The 20,484-nt window shown below is 40.6% G+C and overlaps 1 protein-coding gene across 1 annotated transcript in view; it reads left to right on the forward strand.

Moving 5' to 3' along the window:
* Nucleotides 1–20,484, forward strand: part of LOC126291478 (protein PRRC2A-like) — a 209,031-nt gene that overhangs the window by 139,617 nt on the left and 48,930 nt on the right. Inside the window, exons 19-20 of the mRNA XM_049984988.1 lie at nt 4,412–4,704; nt 15,965–16,094. Of these exons, the coding sequence (XP_049840945.1) occupies nt 4,412–4,704; nt 15,965–16,094 (423 nt within the window). The remainder of the gene's footprint in view (nt 1–4,411; nt 4,705–15,964; nt 16,095–20,484) is intronic.

Here is a 20,484-nt window from a genome sequence, read left to right on the forward strand (position 1 = left end):
TGGATGAATTATGACAAAATTATTCAGTACCTCATCTCCTGCTATGGTGATGGTGATCAGAGTGGTAATAGATGGCTACCACAATATATATATATATATATATATATATATATATATATATATATATATATATATATATATATATATATATATATATATATATAAAATAGAAAGAAACTTCCACATGGGAAAAACATATTTGTTTTTAATATATTTTTCCCATGTGGAAGTTTCTTTCTATTTTATTTACATCATCATTAGAATATGTCTGCTTGAGTCTGTGTATGTATGGATGGATATGTGCGTGTGTGTGCGCAAGTATATACCTATCCTTTTTTCCCCCTAATGTAAGTCTTTCCACTCCCGGGATTGGAATGACTCCTTACCCTCTCCCTTAAAACCCACATCCTTTCATCTTTCCTTTTCCTTTCCTCTTCCCTGACGAAGCAGCTGCCGGTTGCGAAAGCTCGAAATTCTGTGTGTGTGTTTGTGTGTTTTATTCATTGTGCCTATCTACCGGCGCTTTCCCTCTTGGTAAGTCTTCGAATCTTTGTTTTTAATATACACTCCTGGAAATGGAAAAAAGAACACATTGACCCCGGTGTGTCAGACCCACCATACTTGCTCCAGACACTGTGAGAGGGCTGTACAAGCAATGATCACACGCACGGCACAGCGGACACACCAGGAACCGCGGTGTTGGCCGTCGAATGGTGCTAGCTGCGCAGCATTTGTGCACCGCCGCCGTCAGTGTCAGCCAGTTTGTCGTGGCATATGGAGCTCCATCGCAGTCTTTAACACTGGTAGCATGCCGCGACAGCGTGGACGTGAACCGCATGTGCAATTGACGGACTTTGACCGAGGGCATATAGTGGGCATGCGGGAGGTCGGGTGGACGTACCGCCGAATTGCTCAACACGTGGGACGTGAGGTCTCCACAGTACATCGATGTTGTCGCCAGTGGTCGGCGGAAGGTGCACGTGCCCGTCAACCTGGGACTGGACCGCAGCGATGCACGGATGCACGCCAAGACCGTAGGATCCTACGCAGTGCCATAGGGGACCGCACCGCCATTTCCCAGCAAATTAGGGACACTGTTGCTCCTGGGGTATCGGCGAGGACCATTCGCAACCGTCTCCATGAAGCTGGGCTACGGTCCTGCACACCGTTAGGCCGTCTTCCGCTCACACCCCAACATCGTGCAGCCCGCTTCCAGTGGTGTCGCGACAGGCGTGAATGGAGGGGCGAATGGAGATGTGTCATCTTCAGTGATAAGAGTCTCTTCTGCCTTGGTGCCAATGATGGTCGTATGCGTGTTTGGCGCCGTGCAGGTGAGCGCCACAATCAGGACTGCATACGACCGAAGCACATAGGGCCAACACCCGGCATCATGGTGTGGGGAGCGATCTCCTACACTGGCCGTACACCTCTGGTGATCGTCGAGGGGACACTGAATAGTGCACGGTACATCCAAACCATAATTGAACCCATCGTTCCACCATTCCTAGACCGGCAAGGGAACTTGCTGTTCCAACAGGACAATGCACATCCGCATGTATCCCGTGCCACCAAACGTGCTCTAGAAGGTGTAAGTCAACTACCCTGGCCAGCAAGATCTCCGGATCTGTCCCCCATTGAGCATGTTTGGGACTGGATGAAGCGTCGTCTCACGCGGTCTGCACGTCCAGCACGAACGCTGGTCCAACTGAGGCGCCAGGTGGAAATGGCATGGCAAGCCGTTCCACAGGACTACATCTAGCATCTCTACGATCGTCTCCATGGGAGAATAGCAGCCTGCATTGCTGTGAAAGGTGGATATACACTGTACTAGTGCCGACATTGTGCATGCTCTGTTGCCTGTGTCTATGTGCCTGTGGTTCTGTCAGTGTGATCATGGGATGTATCTGACCCCAGGAATGTGTCAATAAAGTTTCCCCTTCCTGGGACAATGAATTCACGGTGTTCTTATTTCAATTTCCAGGAGTGTATCTTGGAATCTTTGTTTTTAATATATTTTTCCCATGTGGAAGTTTCTTTCTATTTTATTTACATCATCATATATATATATATATGAATGACTGGAAGGGGTGATATGAGACTGTAATTAGAGGTGGTTTGTGTATCTCTATTTTTGTAGATGGGCATTACCAAGTCTTTCTAAAAGATCAGTTGTTCTTGTATTTGAAGAATTCCTATTTTTGCTTGTGCTGGATATGATGGAACAAGTTTTCTGGTCTAAATGTAAATCTGAATATGAAGTTTCACCACTCAAGTTGCTCCTTTTTGTATGTCCTCTGCTATTTGATCTGTAACTGAAAGACTGGTGATGTTTTTCCCCACAAGGGAATTTACTGGTTAGTGAGCAGAGTTAATTAATTATATGCCCTACACACCATGTTGTAAGGTATTGATGCTGCAGAGCAGGAACTGAATCATCATGCTATGTCACTCATTGGAACCATAAAAATTTCAGAAGACAAATATCACTGAAACACTTATTTCTTTCAATGTGTGATTAATAAATATGCCTGCTTTTCTCCTTCTCCTTTACTTAGCACTCTGGGTATCATTCTCATTTCAAACAATCAGGTGTTATTCAACTCACCATTCTAGTACCCTACTAAACATAATACAAAAGCTCCAAAGGCATAGTCAGCTTACTGTCATAACTTTACAACATTCATGTTGTGGAACAAGCCATTCTACTGAAAGTAGCATGTACTTCTTCCAATAATTTGTGTGCTTGTATCTTGGTCGTTTACAGGTTTGTAACCATCTACTTATTCCTATTCAAGAATTACTCAATGGTAAAGAAATTCTTAAGGGGAAACAATATTAACCCAACTTGAAATTACTCCTGCAATTTGCACATCCAAACTCTCAGATCTTTCTACCTAGCTCATTTTCATTGTTGGTACCATATTTTAACATGAAGCAAGAACAGTAATGAGTACATGATTGAATCCTGCGTGTTGTACATTGTAGTTTCTTCCCATCTAGATGAAGTGCTGTTCCTCCTTTAACCAATTAAGTAGCCTTGTGCAACTATGATTGGCATTTGCAATATGTCGTATCTATAACTTATGTTCTCAGGATGATGTATACTTCCAACATATAACGTATTTGACAATATTTGACATATCTCAATCAGTCTCACTCTCCATCTCTCTATCCAGGAGAATTTATTTATTACATTTATGCTACTGAAATTAATGTGCAATGTGTTTTACTTAATAAAAAATGCTAACACATTTATTGCTTCAACGCATTCATACCATCTCAAAATACATGCTATTGGTCCAATTATTTATTACCAGTACTAATAGTTGTTTTGTACCTCTTCTTGCAATGCTGTACTTATAGTCTGTCAGTTCCTAAGATGAATGTATGATGTGGGCTCTACCAGAGTAACTCATAAAGTAGTATTTTTGAACAATTTTCAGTCAGAAACTTATAACACAGTATTTAACTGTATGAAATTTTACTAGACAACTGTATGATTTAGTGAAAAGATGAGATAAAAGAAATGAAATTATTAAGCTATTCAGTGTGATTTCTTTTATTCAATATTTTATCAGTTTTTAGGAAGTCAAATATTAACATTTGTTTCATAAATGTACATTGATTACATATATAGATGTATGTATTTATATATATTCTAAAACAAAGACAATTGGTGTTTAACATATAATGAAGCTCATCATTGGAATTTCCATCAGAATGCAATTGTAGAATGTGGATAGATTATTTTGTGAAATATATAATATTACCATCCACTACATATCTTTGTACCAAACATGTTACATATAATTATGTAAACTGCACTAAAAAGTGCACAATAACTGCCACATTCATCATATATGATGCCCTGTAGTTCTAGTAATTAAACCAACTTTACTGACCTATAATTTATTGCTCTTATTGACAAACAATCCACAAACAGCTCCAGAATGTCAAAAATGTTATGATTCTTTCTTTGGATGACATTGATTATGAAAAAATAAAGTTTCCACAAAACTGAACTCATCAAATGGCTGAAGTTCTGCTCTCTATATTTTTTAATTGGTGATTTTGCTGAATGAGATGCCATAATTTGTATCAGCTGTGTATTGAGAAGTTCAGCAAAATAAGCCCATACAATATTGTCCTGTTTTACTATTTCAAGAGCGTCTGCCTTCACTCACACTTCTCTTTGTACAGTAAAACTTGCTCAAAACAGACCTGCATGGGACGTAAATAATTTTCCAAATTTGACAATCTTCCAGGTAAATTTTAATATAGTCTGACTCTATGTTATCTCTGACACTAATCTCAGCAAAGTTTTGTGTACCTGTCTTGAACAACTCATTCCTTACATAATGGAAAACTAAACTGTAGCATCGAAAAGCTTATGAGCAAATTTCTTTTGCAGGAAAGAGATAAAGAGAAGGATAGAGAAAAAGTAAAAAGTGACGAAAGAACGAGAAGTAGAAGCCGCAGTCGGAGCCACAGCAGGAGCCGAGAAGTGGTAGCTGGAGATGGAAAGACTGCAAATGTGAACAAGGAGCAGAGGCAGACGGCCCCCACATCATCTCCAACAGCTGAAGCTCACCACCACCATCACCAGCAGCCGCAGCAGCAGCAGCAGCAGCAGCAGCAAACTGCTTCCTCTACCGCGGACCGACTGGAGGTTACAGACGTTGCTGACAGGAACTCCTACCTCAGGTACGATGACATTTCTGATTAATAAACTGTTCGATATGGGGTGGGCCTGCAACCTACAAGTAATTATAAAGCATAGTTGTTGTCACTTAGAGCTATCAAACATTATTTTAGTTTTTGTTTATTGTGGCTGAAATTTCAAGTACTGCTAACTCTCTGGCAGGTATCTCAATTGCAAAGATACATAAATGCTAGCCCCAACAATACGCAGGATCTAGTTTTTACAGTACGCAGATACAAACAAAAATCACTACTATAATATATTTTTTTCATCTAACTTATTGTAATACCTGTCCACAGCTTATATACATTCTTTAAATGACACCGTTTTCAATTGTAACTATTACTATTTTTATTGCACTATCGCAATTTCAGCTTGTGTGCGCAATTATCAAGCATAAGATTTGATGTTGTGTTACAGCACAGAAGAAGGTTAAATGCAACTGCCTGAAACAGAAGCAACAATCCAGAGTGGGGCAGGGAAGGGAGAGGGAATTCAGGGAACAGGCGGGGCACGAGTCAACACTGCCTGGCAAAGCACGCAGCAACTAGATGAGGAGAGGAGGGGCCAGAAAGGGAACAGTAAAGGAACAGAGAAAGAGAAAAGACTGGTGGGTGCATTGTAGAGAGAAGTGCACAATGAGTGTGAGATAATGTGAATTGGGAGGAGGTGGTACAACAGAGGGGGCAGAAACTGTTGGTTGGAGGGTGTGAGGACAATAGCTTACTGTAGGTTGGGATCAGGATGATATCAGGAGTGGAGAAGTTAGCATAACTCAGCTCTCATCTCCGCAGTTCAGAAAAGCTGGTGATGGAATGAGAGAATCTAGATAGACCAGGTAGTGAAGTAGTGAAGCAGCCATTGAAATCAAGCATGTTATGTTCAGCAGTGTGGTCTATTTTGCCCTTGGCCACATTTTGTGGCAGCCATCATCCTGGTGGACAGCTGGTTGGTTGTCATACCAATAGAAAAAGCTGTGTAAAGATTGCAGGAGAGCTGGTATATGACATGGCTGCTTTTACAAGTGGCCTGGTGGCCAGGCTTCTGACAGGATAGGCTAAGCCTTTGACAGGACTGAAATAGGAAGTGCTGGGTGGGTGCACTGGGCAGGTCTTGCACCTGGGTCTTCCACAGAAATATGATCCTGTGGCAACAGGTTGGGACTGAGAGTGGCACACGGATGGGCTGGGACATGGAGGTTGGTTCACAACTGAACACCACTTTAGGAGAGATAGGAATGATCTTGGCTAGGATGTCCCTCATTTCAGGGCATGATAATAGACAACCAAAGTCTTGAAAGAGGACAAGGTTCAGTTGTTTCAGTCTGGGATGGTACCAGGTGATGGAGGAAGTGCTCCTTTGATTCTTGGAGTATTTGAAGGATTGGGAGATTGTGTGGGGATATAATATGGAAAATCTGTTTGTGGACTGTGTCTGGTAGATAATACTTGTCTGTTAAGGCCATTGTGAAACCTTCGGCATACTGGACAAGTGTGGTCTTCTCACTGCACTGAGAAAGACCCAGGTGTACAGCCTGCCCATTCCACCCATCCAACACTTCATATTACAGTCCTGTCACAGGTTTGTCCTACACCATCAGTCATACACCAGCTTCCCTGCAACCATTGCACAGCTTTTTATATTGGTATGACTGTCAACCAGCTGTCCACCAGGATGAAAGACCACACCAAACTGTGGCCAAGAGCAAAGTGAACGATCCTGTGACCCAACATGCAGCTGAACATTGTTGTTGTTGTTGTTGTAGTCTTCAGTCCGGAGACTGGTTTGATGCAGCTCTCCATGCTACTCTATCCCGTGCAAGCTTCTTCATCTCCCAGTACCTACTGCAGCCTACATCCTTCTGAATCTGCTTAGTGTATTCATCTCTTGGTCTCCCTCTACGATTTTTACCCTCCACGCTGCCCTCCAATACTAACTTGGTGATCCCTCGATGTCTCAGAACATGTCCTACCAACCGATCCCTTCTTCTAGTCAAATTGCGCCACAAGCTTCTCTTCTCATCAATTCTATTCAATACTTCCTCATTAGTTATGTGATCTACCCATCTAATCTTCAGCATTCTTCTGTAGCACCACATTTCGAAAGCTTCTATTCTCTTCTTGTCCAAAATATTTATCATCCACATTTCACTTCCATACATGGCTACACTCCATACAAATACTTTCAAAAAATGACTTCCTGACACTTAAATCTATACTCGATGTTAACAATTTTTTCTTCTTCAGAAACACTTTCCTTGCCATTGCCTCCTTTACTACTTTAAGTGTCTCATTTCCTAATCTAATTCCCTCAACATCACCTGACTTACTTCGACTACATTCCATTATCCTCATTTTGCTTTTGTTGATGTTCATCTTATACCCTCCTTTCAAGACACTGTCCATTCCGTTCAGCTGCTCTTCCAAGTCCTTTGCTGTCTCTGACAGAATTACAATGTCATGGTGAACCTCAAAGTTTTTATTTCTTCTCCATGGATTTTAATACCTACTCTGAACTTTTCTTTTGTTTCCTTATTGCTTGCTCAATATACAGATTGAATAACATCGGGGATAGGCTACAACCCTGTCTCACTCCCTTCCCAACCACAGCTTCCCTTTAGTGCCCCTCGACTCTTATAACTGCCATCTGATTTCTGTACAAATTGTAAATAGCCTTTTGCTCCCTGTATTTTACCCCTGCCACCTTCAGAATTTGAAAGAGAGTATTCCAATCAACATTGTCAAAAGCTTTCTCTAAGTCTACAAATGCTAGAAATGTATGTCTGCCTTTCCTTAATCTTCCTTCTAAGATAAGTCGTAAGGTCAGTATTGCCTCACGTCTTCCAACATTTCTACTGAATCCAAACTGATCTTCCCCGAGGTCGGCTTCTACCAGTTTTTCCATTCGTCTGTAAAGAATTCGCGTTAGTATTTTGGAGCTGTGACTTATTAAACTGATAGTTTGGTAATTTTCACATCTGTCAACACCTGCTTTCTTTGGGATTGGAATTATTATATTCTTCTTGAAGTCTGAGGGTATTTCGCCTGTCTCATACATTTTGCTCACCAGATGGTAGAGTTTTGTCAGGACTGACTCTCCCAAGGCTGTCAGTAATTCTAATGGAATGTTGTCTACTCCAGGGCCTTGTTTTGACTCATGTCTTTCAGTGCTCTGTCAAACTCTTTATGCAGTATCGTATCTCCCATTTCATCTTCATCTACATCCTCTTCCATTTCCATAATATTGTCCTCAAGTACATCGCCCTTGTATAGGCCCTCTATATACTCCTTCCACCTTTCTACTTTCCCTTCTTTGGTTAGAACTGGGTTTCCATCTGAGCTCTTGATATTCATGCAAGTGGTTCTCTTTTCTCCAAAGGTCTCTTTAATTTTCCTGTAAGCAGTATCTATTTTACCCCTAATGAGATAAGCCTCTACATCCTTACATTTCTCCTCTAGCCATTCCTGCTTAGCCATTTTGCACTTCCTGTCAATCTCATTTTTGAGATGTTTGTATTCCTTTTTGCCTGCTTCATTTACTGCATTTTTGTATTTTCTCCTTTCATCAATTAAATTCAATATTTCTTCTGTTACCCAAGGGCTTCTACTAGTCCTCGTCTTTTTACCTATTTGATCCTCTGCTGCCTTCACTATTTCATCCCTCAAAGCTACCCATTCTTCTACTACTGTATTTCTTTCCCCCATTCTTGTCACTTGTTCCCTTATGCTCTCCCTGAAACTCTGTACAACCTCTGGTTCTTTCAGTTTATCCAGATCCCATCTCCTAAAATTCCCATCTATTTGCAGTTTCTTCAGTTTTAATCTACAGTTCATAACCAATAGATTGTGGTCAGAGTCCACATCTGCCCCTGGATATGTCTTACAGTTTAAAACTTGATTCCTAAATCTCTGTCTTACCATTATATAATCTATCTGATACCTTTTAGTATCTCTAGGGTTCTTCCATGTATACAACCTTCTTTCATGATTCTTGAACCAAGTGTTAGCTATGTGCAAAATTCTACCAGACAGCTTCCTCTTTCATTTCATAGCCCCAATCCATATTCACCTACTATGTTTCCTGTTCTCCCTTTTCCTTCTGACAAATTCCAATCACCCATGACTATTAAATTTTCATCTCCCTTCACTACCTGAATAATTTCTTTTATCTCATCATATATTTCATCAATTTCTTCGTCATCTGCGGAACTACTTGGCATATAAACTTGAACTACTGTAGTCGGCATGGGTTTTGTGTCTTTCTTGGCCACAATAATGCGTTCACCATGCTGTTTGTAGTAGCTCACCCACACTCCTATTTTTTTATCCATTATTAAACCTACACCTGCATTACCCCTCTTTGCTTTTGTATTTATAACCCTGTATTCACCTGACCAAAAGTCTTGTTCCTCCTGCCACCGAACTTCACTAATTCCCACTATATCTAACTTTAACCTATCCATTTCCCTTTTTAAATTTTCTAACCTATCTGCCCAATTAAGGGATCTGACATTCCACACTCCGCTTGATTTTAATGGCTGCTTCACAAGTCAGCGCATATAGATCCTTGTGTCCAGCACCAGCTTTTCTAAACTGTGCAGATGGGAGTTGTCCTTACATTCTCCACTCCCAGAATCATTCCAGTCTCAACTTATGGTAATCCACTGTTCATACACCCTCCAACCTACAGTTTCCACATCCTCTGCTCTATCATCTCCTCCCAATTCATGTCTCCTCACACTCATTGTGACCTCTGCCAATGTATCCCACTGGTCTTCTTTTCCTTTATCTGCTTCTCTCCTCCCCCCCCCCCCCCTACCCCCTCCCACCACCCCCACTCTGCTCCCTCCCCCACAGCCTCCTGATGCAGTGCTTGGAAGTCTTGTCCTGCAACCATCTAGTCCATGCTCACTCTGCCAGGTGGTGCTGACTTCTCCTCCCCCCCCCCCTTTCCCCCATGATTACCCATTACCCTTCCCCCTTTCCTGTCCCACTCCAGTTTTCTGCCTCTGTTTGACATGACACAATTGAATTCCATCCAGAGTGGTCCAAGAGAGTGGTCATCTGTGCACAAAGTGTGCTTGCCTGTGTGAATAAATGTGTGTTTTCCTCTCTGAAGAAGGCCTGTACCTAAAGGTCAGTGTGTAACTGTCTTTTCGTTGTGCCAGTCTGCAATTCAACATGCCATCTCTACAGGTCATACCAATCTATCCTTTTTCCTAAAGTGGTGTTCAGCTGTGAACCCACCTCCACGTCCCAGTCCATCCCTATGCACTCCCAGTCCCAACCTGTTGCCACAGGATCATACTTCTGTGGAAGACCCAGGTGTAAGACTTTCCCAGTCCATCCACCCAGCACTTCCTATTTCAGTCCATTAAAAGGCTTTTCCTAACCCATCAGAACCTGTGAAAGCAGCCAAGTCATATACCAGATATCGCCCCATCTTGGAGAAATTTCTGTAAACACTATAACATGCCACCACTACTTTGCCCTAAACACATTTTTAATAAGTTTATGTATTTTATTCCAAACTTTACTGCTGCTTTAGAGAGTTAATATTGTTTTAGAAGTGACACATAACAAATATGTTACATTGTACTTTGCTTGTCTAGGATATAATTTTGAGTTATGAGATCTTGGTACAAGTGTCAAATTGCAAATAAAAGCAATTTAACTCTGGAGTTTATTACAAAGAAAGAACTCATCAAAATACTGGACTATGGTCACTATAAATTACACCAAACAAGTATTGATTCAAAACTAAGAGTGTGATAATAATGAGCCATGACTGAACTAAAACTAAGAATGTGTTTAATAAGCCATCATTTACAGTCACAGTCATCATTGTATTTATTATGTGATAATGAAATCTTCTTGGCTGATAAGCCAAGCATTGTTGTTATCATCTTGTCACAATGTTTCAATAAGTTTACTACCTATCATTTTCAGATGAAAATTTTTGGGAGAAGATGTTACCATAGGATACACCAAAAAAGCTTGTAAACACCTTCTTAACAATCAATACATATCGTGCTGACAGACAGGGTGAGCAGCAATCTACAACTGTTTGCTGACGATGCTGTAGTGTATGGAAAAATATCATCATTCCGTGACTGTAGGAGGATACATGATGGCTTAGATGGAATTTCTGATTGATGTGATGAATGGCAGGTCGCTCTAAATGTCAAAAAATATAAGTTAATGCAAGTGATTAGGGAAAACAATCCTGTAATGTTGGAATATGGTATTAGTAGTCTGATGCTTGATTCAGCCACATCAGTTAAATATCTTAGCATAATGTTGCAAAGCAATATCAAATGGAATGAACATGTAAGGGCAGTAGTAAGGAAGGTGAATGGTTGACTTTGATTAATTGGGAGAATTTTATGAAACTGTAGCTCATGTATAAAGGAGACCACGTATAGGAAGCTAGTGTGACCCATTCTTGAGTACTGCTTGAGCGTTTGGGATCTCATTAGGTTGTGTTAAAGGAAGACATCCAGCCAATTCAGAGGCATCCTGCTAGATTCATTACTGGTAGGTTTAGTCAGAATGCACATACTACAAAGAAACACACTGTGCTTTTTCTAGCGGACAGCCATGGAAGAAAGCTAGCAAATATTCTACAGGATGTGAATACGGATCTTCGTGCAACTGGCATCGTAAAACCTGGTGCGAGGACAGAAAATATTGTTGAAGGCATCTCAGAACACAAGAATACAACAAGGGACAGTGACTTTGTTGTTTGTGTGACTGGTGCAAATGATGTAGCACATAATGAAGCCAAAAAGTGTATAACAAGTTTGAAAATTTTTTTAGATGTAAGTAATGTGGAAAACACTATTATTGTGGTGATACCTCATAGACATGACTTGATCTATAATTCATGTGTTAACAAAGAGATTCGTAAAACAAATATTAAAATCAAACAACTATGTTCCATTTATGCTAAATGTAATGTAGTGGATATTAGTAGACTTGAAAGAAATTTGCACACTGAACATGGTGAGCATTTAAATTACCATGGGAAAACATTTTTGTGTCAGGAGATAAACAAAGTTGTAAATGAAATACGAGCAAGCAGCAGACTTGTCTTAAAAGACAGTCCCACAGAGAATGACTGTACACCTCCTTTTTTAGAGAAAATGACATTACAGATGAAGGAAAGTTAGAAACCACATTAAGTGGAAACTGCAACAGTCTAATTCCTTCAGATAATTGTGAAATCCCAGATCATGTAGCGAAAATAAATGAATACAGAAGGTACTGTGAAAGTAGAATACCATTGTGTAGCAGTGACAGTTTCCTCCTCCTTCATATAAAAGGTACAATCTCTTAGGTGTAAAATCAATGAATTACCATACTGGCTCGATAAAATCAGTGTTCTATGCATCAATGAACACTGGATGAAAGACACTGAAATAGACTTGTGTGTTCCTCTGGGATATTCGTTAGTTACAAGCTACTGCAGAAAAGTATTACACACGGTGGGGTCTCAATATATGTCAAAAGTGACTTTGAATTGCATTACTCAGTTATAGACCTTAGTAGAATATGCCTTGAAGCTACAATAGAAGTAGCCGGTGTGGTAATGCATGAACAGAAAACTGTAATTGTCTCAATCTATCGAATCCCAGGCACTGATGAGATAGTATTTATGGAAAAAATTAATACTTTAATATTGTTGTTGTCAAAATACACTCCTGGAAATTGAAATGAGAACACCGTGAATTCATTGTCCCAGGAAGGGGAAACTTTATTGACACATTCCTGGGGTCAGATACATCACATGATCACACTGACAGAACCACAGGCACATGGACGCAGGCAACAGAGCATGCACAATGTCGGCACTAGTGCAGTGTATATCCACCTTTCGCAGCAATGCAGGATGCTATTCTCCCATGGAGATGATCGTAGAGATGCTGGATGTAGTCCTGTGGAACGGCTTGCCATGCCATTTCCACCTTGCGCCTCAGTTGGACCAGCGTTTGTGCTGGACGTGCAGACTGCGTGAGACGACGCTTCATCCAGTCCCAAACATGCTCAATGGGGGACAGATCCGGAGATCTTGCTGGCCAGGGTAGTTGACTTACACCTTCTAGAGCACGTTGGGTGGCACGGGATACATGCAGACGTGCATTCTCCTGTTGGAACAGCAAGTTCCCTTGCCGGTCTAGGAATGGTAGAACGATGGGTTCGATGACGGTTTGGATGTACCGTGCACTATTCAGTGTCCCCTCGACGATCACCAGAGATGTACAGCCAGTGTAGGAGATCGCTCCCCACACCATGATGCCGGGTGTTGGCCCTGTGTGCCTCGGTCGTATGCAGTCCCGATTGTGGCACTCACCTGCACGGCGCCAAACACGCATACGACCATCATTGGCACCAAGGCAGAAGAGACTCTCATCGCTGAAGACGACACGTCTCCATTCATCCCTCCATTCACACCTGTCATGAAATCACTGGAGGTGGGCTGCACGATGTTGGGGCGTGAGCGGAAGACGGCCTAACGGTGTGCGGGACTGTAGCCCAGCTTCATGGAGACGGTTGCGAATGGTCCTCGCCAATACCCCAGGAGCAACAGTGTCCCTAATTTGCTGGGAAGTGGCGGTGCGGTCCCCTACGGCACTGCGTAGGATCCTACGGTCTTGGCGTGCATCCGTGCATCGCTGCGGTCCAGTCCCAGGTTGACGGGCACGTGCACCTTCCGCCGACCACTGGCGACAACATCGATGTACTGTGGAGACCTCACGTCCCACGTGTTGAGCAATTCGGCGGTACGTCCACGCGGCCTCCCGCATGCCCACTATACGCCCTCGCTCAAAGTCCGTCAACTGCACATACAGTTCACGTCCACGCTGCCGCGGCATGCTACCAGTGTTAAAGACTGCGATGGAGCTCCATATGCCACGGCAAACTGGCTGACACTGACGGCGGCGGTGCACAAATGCTGCGCAGCTAGCGCCATTCAACGGCCAACACCGTGGTTCCTCGTGTGTCCGCTGTGCCGTGCATGTGATCATTGCTTGTACAGCCCTCTCGCAGTGTCCGGAGCAAGTATGGTGGGTCTGACATACCGGTGTCAATGTGTTCTTTTTTCCATTTCCAGGAGTGTATAAACAGCATAGAATTGTAATTGTAGGTGATATTAACATTGGTATAAGGGCAAAGAGAAAAAATGTAATTCATATGATTAACACTCTGAAGTCATTAAACTATTACTGTCTCGATGAAAAACCCATTAGACTGTAAGCATGCCTTGATAACATAATTAGCAATGTACAAAGAGACTCCATACAATGTGATGTAATAGAATTAGGAATATCAGATCATGCAGGGCTATGGCTTCAAATAGAAAAGATAGCCTTCAGTTCTACAGAGAGAGAAGTGACATATAGAATTCTAGGTGAATCCAATGTAAAAAAAATGATAAACCAGTTAAAAGAAATGGATTGGACTCATGTAATGGATAACAAGAAAACAATTAATAAATGTTTTTCCATTTTCCTGACAGAGATCAAGCATATAGTAGAAATGACATGCCCCTTGGTAACCAAAAGGTACCAGAGTAATATTACTCATAATCAACAAAATACCAACAAATGGTACACCCCACAACTTAACAAACTCAAAATACTACTGATGATTATGAAAGACAAATCTTGTAACAGCGATAGGGACAAGGAAAATTACACTAAAATGAGAAACCTTTACAGATTAGAAATAAAAAATGCTAAGTGCTGCGCAAATGACGAATATATTTTAAACTCTAAAAATAAATGTAAAGCGGCCTGGACTGTCATTAAAAGGGAAATAAATAATACCAATAAAGAAAAGAGTATCTCTATTGACTGCAATATTCTCAATGAATATTTTGTAATTAGCATCACCACCCCACCCATCAATTGTGCCTCTGATGCAGAAGCATTGCTCACTTGTGCAAAACAGACAAGAAGTGAAAAGTTCACTTGGACCCGAATCACATTAAATGATATTCACAAGTCAATAAACAAATTAAGTATTTCCAAAACAGAAGATTATTATGGACTCAGTAATCTCATCATTAAATGTCTAGCAAAAGAAATTGAAATGCCACTTCCCTCACTATCAAACAGAGTACTTGATGAAGGAATATTCCCCGACTGTCTTAAGCTCACAGTTACATTGCCTGTGTATAAAAAAGGTGAAAGAAACCTCCCAAATAACTACAGACCCATTTCAATAGTACCAATCATATCCAAGTTAGTAGAAAATTGTGTGCATAAGCAGATATACAGGTATTTTGAAACCAACAATATTTTAATTGAACAACAGTTTGGCTTCAGGTCACACCTATCAACTGTAAAAGCAGTAGAAGCTTTGGTAAGGAATGTTTATGAAGGGTATGAAAAAAGGGTATCAATGTCTGGAACACTTATTGACCTAAGTAAAGCTTTTGACTCGGTGTCACATGACATACTCATCAAAAAATTAAAATACTATGGCATTGAAGATGGCACACTCTGACTATTCAGACAAGATGCAGAGGCACTTAGTTATTCATTTTTCCCTCGTTCTATTTGTGAGTGTGACAGGAAAGGAAATGACTAGTAGTGGTACAAGGTACCCTCTGCAGCACACCATACAGTGGCTTTGGAGCGTGTATGGAGATGCTTTGCATCCTTATTATCTTACAACTAAGTTTACTATACACAAACCATAATTCAGTAAATTACATGTCACAGTTGTTAACTCAATCTTCATTAAATAAATTATCATGAAATTCTTCCATAAAATCTGCAATGTTGTTCATGCAATTTTAATATTGTTTTTGTTTTATGAAATTTCTTGCTTGAGTCATTTAACCATGTTTTGCATTAATTAATGCATTTTTATATGATAAAGGAAAACAATGAAATATCTGTCCCTGTCTCTTATTGTTATTATTATTATTATTATTATTATTATTATTATTTATTATTATTGTTGTTATAAATTATCCTTGAACTCACATTTTAAGTCAGAAGAAAATAAAATATCAGAAGTTCCAATTGTTTATTCATATAAGTATGTTATTGTAAAAACTGTAAAATGACAACTAATGGGAAGAAAATATGCAATAGTAATGGGTTGTTCATTAAATGTTTAGATCATGTGCTATAATAAATTATAACCAGACTTAGGGAATTGCATTTTAACACTCATTACATGTGTATTTTGTAAATATTTTACTGAAAATTTAATAATTATTTTCATTTATATTGTTTTGTTTCCACAGTGACTCTTCTTATGAATTTCCCAATTCATATTCGATAGATACTAGTGATTATTCGGATGGTCTGAAGCCAATGAAGCCATTTGGTATGGACCTGGATGTGACCAGTAACAGGAGTAGCATCATTTCTCAGGTAGGTTGGCTATTGCTGAATCAAAAGTGTGGTCTTAATGTGTGTTACAACACTGCAAGGAGACAGATTGGTTGGCCAGTGTTACCTTCAGGAGGCAAAATTCAAACTACTGCCAACAAAAATTTAAAATCAGGAAAAAATCTATTCCTAGTTTTTGCAAGTATTTGCTCTTTCCTAAGGATGAATGAATAAATGACTGATAAAGGTTGAAAAGGAGAGGCATGTTAGTTACTGCCACCAAGCAGCACTGTTGTTACACTGGACTCACATTCAAGAGGAGAATGGTTGAGGTCTATGTCCAACCATCCAGATTTAGGTTTTCTGTAATTTCCCTAAATGATTTCAGGCAAGTGCCGAGATGGTTCCTGTGAAAGGGCATGGCCAGTTTACTGCCTCATTGTTGGAACAATCTAAGCATGAGCTCCATCTCGAATGGTCTCAATGGCAATGGGATATTAAACACTAATCGTCCTCCGTTCTCCCTCCATCCCTCCCTTCCTCTCTAATGTCTCTCCATTCACGTTTGTTGTTTCTTCTCACCCTTCTGAAGGTAAATTTGAGCCAGACAGTCTGTCTCCTGGTAAGCTTAGTTTTTTTTTTTTTTAGTCATCATGAGGTTTCAGGCCTATGAATCAACATGTTAAGGACACATATGTGTCAAGAACCACAATGTTCTGCTGGTTCTGGTTCTTTACTGTGATATCTGGTGGTGAAGTAAAGTCTGATTGAGAATCAACACTTCCTATTATTTAATCTTGTTTACCTCAGTATTTCAGCACTTTCACCAAAATTTTCTGATTAAACTTCTTTTCTCAAAGTGCTGTAGCTACTGCTGGCAGTTAAGAGTACAAGTCCAACATCCAACTCTTCAAATAAAGGCAACACATCTCATCAACAACATCTTGTATACTGCACTCTATTTACAATAACTGTGCATTACAAAAGTGTTACATTTTGCAGAACATCACAAAAACATTGGTGTGGACAAAGTCCAAAAACATTCTGTCTTCATTAACAGATGTAAGTTGAATGTATCTGTATAACAAGTTTTCTCTTGTCCATGTGACATCATAGGCATTGTCATGGCCATTCTTCATCTATGGCCTGCACTATATCCCCAAGGCAAGAACCACCTAAGCCCTGGGATACTGTGAATGTGGTATGATGTTTATTATTTTCCTTGCTTACAGATATGCTGTGTCCATCCATAGATTGTCTACTACATTACGAAAATAAACTTTTTATGACAGTAATCATTCATATGTTTGAAAAATGCTAGTGAAAGACATAACTTCGGGAGAAGTGACATGTTACATTGCAGAATATAAGGCATATATAACATGAGTACAGTACCTAATGGCTAGAAAATCCATGAAGAATGGGAATTTATCACAAATCATTTTTCACTAAATCTATTTATAGCTGTAAAATCAATTTAGATAACTATGCAACACATAAAAAGTCACTTAATCAGGTTGTAATGCAGGTAAACACTGAGGCACTGAATGCTTAAGAAGCACATAAACAAGGCCAAAGTTTACAGAATGAATGTTCACTCTCCAGCAGTGTGTTCACTCATTTGAAACTTTCTGCAGATTAAAACTGTGTGCCAGACTGGGACTTGAACATGGCCTTTTGCAGACAAGTGCTCTGCTGACCAACTTACCTGAGCACGACTTGTGAAATGCCATTGCAGTTTTACTTCCACCAGAGTGCTCTGCTGACTGAACTGACTTTGCACTTCAAATGTGAAGCTGCAATGGCAGATTGTGAGCCATGCTCAGATACCTCTGTCAGTAGAGAACCTGCCTGCAAAAGTCCTAGATTCAAGTCCTGTTTGGGTACAATCTGCTGAAAACTTTTCAGTGTTGGAAATGCTGTTAAATATTTTGACAAAATCTTTGTTCAAAGATGCGTTCGCACACACACACACACACACACACACACACACACACACACGCGCAAACACACACACACACACACACACACACACACACACACACACACACACAAAGCTCTACACTGTCTCAGTTTCATAAAAGGAAGGAGGGGGTTGGAGGGAAGGGAGATAACAGCTGGGAGGGAACAATTGCAGAGAAACATGACATTGGTGAGCATGTGGCATACAATTAAGTGGAGGAGTGTCTTTGGAGGAGGAGCCAAAACACAGGAAGATGGAGCTTATGGAGTGGAGCGTGTGAATTTAAATTAATGAACTGAAGTGGGAGCAGATGTTGAGGCCATAAGGATTGCAAAATCAAAGGGTACTTTGTGGACATAATTCCCATCTATGTGGTTCAGGGAAGTTGGTATTGGAGAGAGGATCCAGATGGCACATAGCACTCAGCAGGACCAGGTGATTCAAAAAGAAGGAACTGATTTCAGTTGTTTATTACATACAAAGAAACACATTGTAAATGTCACTGGATAGAGGAAGGTTTAAAGTTTTGACACACCTGTGCTATGGTTTATTTGTAGCAACATGGTAAATATACCACAATGCAAATCATTTTGTATGTTGGAATTTGCATGAAGTCAATTTATTCTTCAAGGGCAACTTGCATTCCACTGTCAATTCAGGAAGGAGCCACCAGTGCACAAGCAGGTTTATGACTGGCACACAAAATTCTTGGAAGTTCGTTATGTATATGCAAAGGGAAGAGCATTGGTCTGCCACACACATTTGATGAAAACTTCGAATGTATCCAAGAAGTGTTCACATGGAGCCCTCGGAAGTCCCCAAGATTGGCAGGCCAGGAACTTCAACTTCCTCAAACAATGGTGTGGTCTGTTCTGAAACTTTGCCTGCATATGATGCCTCACAAGTTTCATTTATTGCAGCAATTGCATCCCAGTGACCATAAAAGCAGGTACACATTTTTCACTTCAGTTCTCTTGGATATGGCAGAGGACACTTTTTTTCTGAATGATTTATCTTTGTGAACGAATTGACATTTCATTTATCAGGTAAAGTAAACTGCCATAATGTAAAAATTTTAAAATCACAAAATTCTGGTTTCATTGATAAACATGAAAGAAACTCACCAAAACTGAATGAATTTTGTGCTATTTCTGTTCACAAAGTTTATGGATCTTACTTTACTGCAGAGGAAACTGTGACAGGATGTCATATCTCAACATGCTGCAAAATTGGTTGTTTTCTCAACTTCATGAAGATTCCAATCGTTTTATTTTTATGCATGATGGCACCCCACCTCCTTTTGCCTTGAGGTGCAGCATTATCTTAACACCACCACCCCATAACATGGTATTGGAATAAGCGAGCAACAAGACCTTGTTCATTGTTTTTGGCATCCAAGGCCATCAGACATCATGACTCGCAATTTTTCCTGTGGAGTTACAAAAGACAGAGTCTATGTCCCACATATGGCAGCTACTCTTCAGGAGCTGATAAACTGAATTGTTGAAGCTGTCAGTTCAGTAAACAGGGAGCTGTTGATTAATATGTGTAAGTAATGGACTAATGTTTTTATGTTTCTCAAGCAGTGCTTGGTGCTCCTGTAGAATGTGAGGTATAGTGTCTGTGTGAACAGAAAACTTTGAACCTTCCCCTATCCAGAGACATGCAAAATGTGTTTCTGTGTTTCATAGTTTGTAATAAACAAGATAAATCCGACAATTAAAAATCCAGGATGGAATGTATTCTCCCCTCTGTCTAACCTGCAGCACTTCGCTGTCTGCCACCCCTATCCTACTATCCCTCCTCGTGCCTGATCCAGCCTCCTCCTTACCCCCACCCAGTTGCCACTCCCATCATGCACTGGTGCTGCTGCTCGCAGTGTGGCCTCAGCTGCCTGAGACTGCAGTCATGTGTGTAAACTGCATTTGTGAGAGTGTGTGTGTGTGTGTACATTTGTCACCTAGTATTGATGAAGGCCTTACTGGCCAATGTTTTATTTGTGACAGTCTTTTCATTTTGCCTGTCTGTGACTCAGCAGCTCCGCTACAAGATTAATCTGTTCATTCATTTTGAGTCACCCTGTATTTTCTGCCACTGGATTCCATTCATTCATTTACACATTGTGTTCTGTCAATTTCATCATGAAGGAGAGTCTTCAGGGATGAGTCAAGTTATACTTTAACACCTGAAGTGGCCACTGTTGGCTGCATGTTACCTGACACTTATGAGTCTCGACTCTATCTTTGATAATGACAGAAGCTGAAGAAATGAATTAAAATTTGTGGGACAGCTGGAACTTGAATCCAGGTCTCATGCTAACTAGGCAGAGGTGTTCACTATTATACCACGGCTAACACAGCTGCTTTGACTACCCTAGTCCAGTGCTCTACCTAACACACACTTCAGTTCATCCCTTCAACCCTTTCTTCTCCCTCTTAAACAGTCAAAATTGCAGAGGCTGTCTGGTAT

The sequence above is a fragment of the Schistocerca gregaria genome, chromosome 9 (genome assembly GCF_023897955.1).
Source record: "Schistocerca gregaria isolate iqSchGreg1 chromosome 9, iqSchGreg1.2, whole genome shotgun sequence".
Lineage (NCBI taxonomy): Eukaryota > Metazoa > Arthropoda > Insecta > Orthoptera > Acrididae > Schistocerca > Schistocerca gregaria.